The sequence below is a fragment of the Schistocerca piceifrons genome, chromosome 3, assembly GCF_021461385.2.
Source record: "Schistocerca piceifrons isolate TAMUIC-IGC-003096 chromosome 3, iqSchPice1.1, whole genome shotgun sequence".
Classification (NCBI taxonomy): Eukaryota; Metazoa; Arthropoda; class Insecta; order Orthoptera; family Acrididae; genus Schistocerca; species Schistocerca piceifrons.
The window spans coordinates 618774990-618780989 of NC_060140.1; the positions used below are offsets into that span (position 1 = coordinate 618774990).

Here is a 6000-nt window from a genome sequence, read left to right on the forward strand (position 1 = left end):
CATAAAGATATTCCTTCGTTGCTCTTTATCGTCTTCTTCTTCTTTTAGGCGGCGAGGAATCAAGTGGAAGCACACTTTTGTGTATCCCAACGGCTTGGCGAATGTGTCAGAGCTACCAACAGACACGTCCAGTTGTGCAGTGAATTGTCTGATTGTGATCAGTCTGTCACCTCGAATGAGAGTGTCCATACGTTTCATCTTTTCAGTACTCTCAGCTGTGTGCGACCGACCGGCACGGACAGGATTGTACGACCTTACTTATTGAACATCCCTCGAGCCTTCTTACGATTTTTGGAGATCTTATTACCACATAGTGGACCTCATTTTCCTGCGTACCACAGGATGTCCCATTTTCAGAGTCTGAAAAACCATTTCACTTAACACTTCAATTTCACTGTGTGCTTTTTAAAGACTTTTAATTTTACGTGTTCGCTGTTTGTAGTGTTGCTAACAGTCACTATGTGTTTTCCGATCGTCTTTTGTTTGCATTATGGAGACCAATATTAATTTGTTATATATGTACTTCTGTTGAGCGTATGTGCTGAGGAATGCTCTGAGACGAACGGAAATTTGAGTGGAAGAAATCCCTCACTAAGCACAACAGCTCATGAACCTACATAACAAAGTTTTATTGAGTTACGTAGACTGACCTCATCTCCAAGAAGATGATAATAATAATAATAATCACAATAATAATAATTAAATACAAGCAAGTAAGGACCGAAGGAAGGTATAAAAATGAAATTTTACTGATATTTGTTTTATGGGAATTAGTGCGTGTTTAATATTTCTCTGCCTCTACGTTTAGTCTTTCACTGCTGGAGACATCGTCAGAGACCCTAAAATCTCAGAAAGCTGTTACGGTCTCAAAAAAGCTCAGCAAAGTGAACTGTTTATACGCACCCTCTTTGTGGAGGAAGAAACAACCAGAGATATATGTTTTGGACTACGACCTATTATCCATAACAGCAACATCATTAAAAATGCGAATGCTGGCCGAAAAATTACGTTGTTTGATAAAAATGAAAGTAAATTGTACCTACATAAGACAGGCCTGCGCAGTATGTCTATAAATATGCATCAGCATGAGTCACAGGGTGTGTAAACACTACGCCACAGGCCGTGCATTATGATCAGGTTTATATTATATTTATTGAGGGTGAAAGGAAAACATAGACAATACCCATGGTTTTCAACACAGGTTGAAAACGGTCGCAGTTAGACTCCGTACGCATGAGTATCCTTGAACTTAATGCCCTAATAACCGAATTATAATTAAATCTATCGATTCGTAATATAAAACTTTAGCTGAGGCGACCCCTTTTTTGTAACAAATTACATAACGACGTTTTCGTTTGAAACTAGACCACGCATAAGGTGTGAGCATCCTTTGAGAGGTAACGACATGTGATCGAAGTAACTCATGCATACAGTATTACGGAAGATATTCGGTGTGGAAGATGAGTAGAGATGAAAACCTTAGTTGAGGACAGAACTAGTGGAGGATAGCAGGAGATTAATCGTAAAATATCTTAAATTTTTTTATAATTTTTCTGCATAAGTTCTGTTCGTGAAGATCACAGAGGACTTGCAAAGACCAAACGTGAGGCTTTATGTTGAGCTAGAGGAAGAACCAATAAACCTCTTATCATTTGTAGAATAGAAACTACATGTAGGAAACAGCTACAAACGTCTGTTAACCTTATAAATGAGTTATGTGCTAAATATTTGACATTAAGCTAGTAAAGGAGAAAAAGTTCAGGAAAGGTTTGAAATTGTGCTTATAGTTTGTTGGAAGTGGCTAAGTGCTCTCGTTATAGACACTGGATGATTATAATCTGGGGAATTTGCCCTCCATTTCAAGAAAAGCTATTTTGTCACTGATCATAGTATGTATGATGTCATTGCTCTTTCTACAGTGACATAAATTTGCAGCTACATTCAGTGATATTTGTAAATACCGTATGCGAAGTATATTACTAATAGAGTTAGTAGCAACGAATAGTAAATTAAAAATCAAGCCTGATGCCGAAGTTTCACTGCGTATCATTTTAAATCTGTATGTCTATGATGTCATATCAACTGAACTATGTGTCGTACAATGGCAAAATATTTCACGTACGTTCAGCAGTATATTTGGATACTGTCTGCAGACTGTGCTGTGTATACTGTTGGTAGTAAGGTTTACTGCACGAACAGCGAAAATATAGTATGAGAAACTTCTTCCCTTTCATCATTTTGTGTCAGTTGTTGGCGAGAAAAAGTTACTCAAAGGTTTGAAATTATTGTAAGATTCGATGGAAGTCGGTATGTGCTCATATTCTCAAATACTGGATGAGTACAGACTGACTATTTGCTCTTCGTCAGTTACACTGCCTTAAGTAAAACAAACAACTTCTGACAATATTACCTGTCTTACTCCGTTAAATGTTGGACATAAAACTATAATTCTCAGTGAGTAGACTGTCACAGTATTTAAAAAATTTTAATTTGGTCAATAATTACGCGAAAAATAGAAAATCAAATTTTGTTGCTATGATAAATTGAATATTTTTAATCTGGAAGAGAGCATGCTATCTATTCTCGCTCCTCACCCCCCCCCCCCCCGCCACTGTCTCTCTCTCTCTCTCTCTCTCTCTCTCGGCGGTGCTTGTTCGTAGCATTAGTTATGTGCAGCACAAAAATATTCGTATTCCTCCAATGTGGCCCAGGTAAGCTAAAAGCTTCGTCACCCCCAATCTCTACCATTTTGTACTCACCCTAAATCTTAGAGGTCCCACTGGCGGCTTGGCGTATGGCAGGTTGTAGAAGGCCAGGAAGCGGCGACCACTGCTGGACTCTTTGTGGACGCCGCGCGCGGCGCCCTGGCGGGTGCTCACCAACCGGGGATCTCCTTCCCCCGTCACTGAATCCGCCAGCAGCAGCAGCAGCAACAGCAGCGGCGGCTGTGCCGGGGTGCTGCGTGCGTGCGGCGTTGCGGCCATGGTACGTCTGGCGGCGTCACATCGGCGGCCCGGCGCACCTCGCTGCAGACGCAGCTGCTGCCCCCTAACGTGCCTCTGAGTCGCGTTTTGCCAAGGACGCCTACGCACTGCTCAGTTAGACGTTGCGGTTTCAGTGACAGTGATAATTATGAAGTCACTGACGCCATTCACCAGTTTTCAGGATGCAATGCCTTTTCTGATATCTGTTATAGCACTGCTAATATCTATGCTTCATCTTAAACTGCTTCTTCGTCGATTTCTTTCGTATCGGCATTACAAAAATGTCGGTAAGGTGGTTTCGTGCTATGCATTTTTCGGTACAACATAGACTTGAAATAAAAATAGTTAGCACCAGCTTGATCTCCTGTACAGGTATCTCCTACAAGATGTGATCTGTATTCGAATACAGTCAGAGCAGTGATCATAAAGTGCTAATTACTATTTCGAAAAATTTCTATACAGAATACAGACTACAATCGCATCGTCTAAGGGCCGAGGCACGCTCCAAGAGAAAATAAACCAGCCGATTGATGAAATGGATTACCGTGTGGTGATTTGTATCGGCAGCAACAGAAATATTGCAGTTAGAGAGGGCAGAGTGGAGCCTCCCCTTTGTGAAGTTAGGATATTTGTTGGGAACATGTGAAGCATTTTCGATGTTAGTAAAACATCGTTAGAGTTCTGTTATTTATTCACAATGTTTGAAAGTCGTCGTCCTTCTACACCAGCCTCAGTTGCTCATTCAGCTGCATGTTGGATTCTAGCTGACGTACTTCGAGTCAACTCAGCGCTTGCGCGGCCACGAGAAAATGTCAGCGACCCGGGCTCGACAGCGGACTGCTGGCGAGCAGGTGCGGCTGTTTCGGAGTGGCTGCGGGAGTGTACTCCGTCCCATTTCGAGATCTACGATGCCCCTTGATGACCCATCCACGATGTACCTGGTATCGGTAATCGCGTGACAGGTTAATCTTCTCCCTATACCTGGTAGGTTTCAGCAACCGAAGCCGCATGGGTGTTGAACAGGAAGGTGGACCACAAGAAGCGCTGTTGTTGGCATCCTCGTTGAAGTCCAGTACTGGTAGCACTTCGCGATGTGCCCGAAGACAGTCAGTTTCTCCATCAGCTGAAGGACGGCCGCGAGCAGCATAACGTTCATCAGGTGAAGGCAATCATCATGTATTGTATTGTACTGTATGTTAACCGGGGATCTAGAAACGACGGAGAGGCTCCGTCCCCGCCGCGGCCGCAGTGGTCCACAACCCCACGACGACTACCGCAATCCACTTCACCCCTCCGCCGCCCCACACCGAACCCAGGGTTATTGTGCAGAGTGGCCCCCTGTGGACCCCCCCCCCCCCCCCCAGGGAACGTCTCACACCAGACGAGTGTAACCCCTATGTTTGCGTGGTGGTGTACGCGTACTTGGAGAACTTGTTTGCGCAGCAATTGCCGACATAGTGTAACTGAGGCGGAATAAAAGGAACCAGCCCGCATTCGCCGAGGCAGATGGAAAACCGCCTAAAAACTGTCCACAGACTGGCCGGTTCACCGGACCTCGACACAAATCGTGCTGGGGACCAGGCGCTCCTTCCCGCCCGGAAAGCCGTGCGTTAGAACGTACGGCCTGCCGGGTGGGTGCCATCATAATGAGTACATCTTCGACTAGTCCATAGACACTTTTGGAGCATCTGTGACATAGATTAACCGTAATACCACAATCATGGAATCGAGTGCTATCACTGTGAATTCCATCGATCCCAATCATCAGCTCGTGACCAAACCTGGAGAACTGGAGTGCTTAATGGGAGCCAGCTTGAGGTTATGAAGCAAGGCTCGGCTCGTAATGAACGAATGTGTCCTCCTTATCCCGCTAGGTTCATTTAACAAGCTGTTAACTGCTGTGTCGGTTCTCACTAGTTGCGCTTGCGGAAGAGATGCCGTTTCTTGAAACATGCTTTGAAATCTAACGAATATCCTTGTATCGTTTCCTTCGACTTTCTCTAGCATCCTTCTTTCTGCTGAATGTGTGCCCTTATGCCGCAGATTGCGTCGTCGACATGACCCACTTGCGACGTACTGGCTTCCTTCCTGCTTCCGCCTGTCTCCGGTTTGACTTGAATTTGCCTCTGGCAATGTGAATGAGTTATAGTAAAATTTTTCTAAATTTTACCTCTTACTATTGCGTGCCGTAACACAGTTGTGTCAGATTGATCGAAGTGATTTAAGCGCTGGACGATTCTTTGTTATAGACTTTTTGTAATGGTGCTACTAAAGCTATCACTTTCTGTGAGCCCAGTGTTGTCATGTGTTAGAGTTACGTAGATCTCTGTGCTGGCTGTCAGTGACACTGCAAACCTGACATCGGTGGACCTTCAGTAAGTGTAGCTATTTATGGCTCAGTCTGAACCTTACTTTGTAGCCCTTGGCCTTTCGTATAGTCCTTAATCGGGCTGCGTTTGGGTTTGTTTCGATTCTAGACCCATTTTGGTACTTCGAACATATGGTTGACTTATGTTAGGGACATTGAAAGATAGTTTTAGGGTGGTCACTTTTCTACATTCCCTCTGACGAACGTTTGTATCTGATGTGTGGCCTTTCGACACGGACATGTACATTTGCACTGATGTTAGGTATATTCATTGTTGTACATATATTTTTGACCTTATTGGCGAAGTATGGTAATGGAAACATCGGGCAGGAATGCGAATGGAGCATACGACTGAGTTCAGTGACGTATGTCAAAATCAGTTTTATTACACAAGTAGGCTACAATGAACCCAAGTCACCAGACAACATATGACTCTTCTCGTATATGAAATCAGGAGGAGGGATTCCCTTAATAATCTTAGTAACATTTCCTTCAATTTCCGCAAAATATTGATTGGAGCTCCATCAGCCGTTTTATCGATGATAGTCCCCAAAACACATGCAAAGTAAGAATATCAAGCCATACGCATTACAACAAACATTACGTATAAATAAAATTATTAACCACAACAGTTCGTCTTGTTCGTAC

The 6000-nt window shown here is 43.6% G+C and overlaps 1 protein-coding gene across 1 annotated transcript in view; it reads right to left on the minus strand.

The window, feature by feature from the left end:
• Positions 1-2984, minus strand: part of LOC124787608 (venom carboxylesterase-6-like) — a 152074-nt gene extending 149090 nt beyond the window's left edge. The window contains exon 1 of the mRNA XM_047254359.1: positions 2760-2984. Within this exon, the coding sequence (XP_047110315.1) occupies positions 2760-2984 (225 nt within the window). The remainder of the gene's footprint in view (positions 1-2759) is intronic.
• Between the last annotated feature and the right edge of the window lie 3016 nt (positions 2985-6000).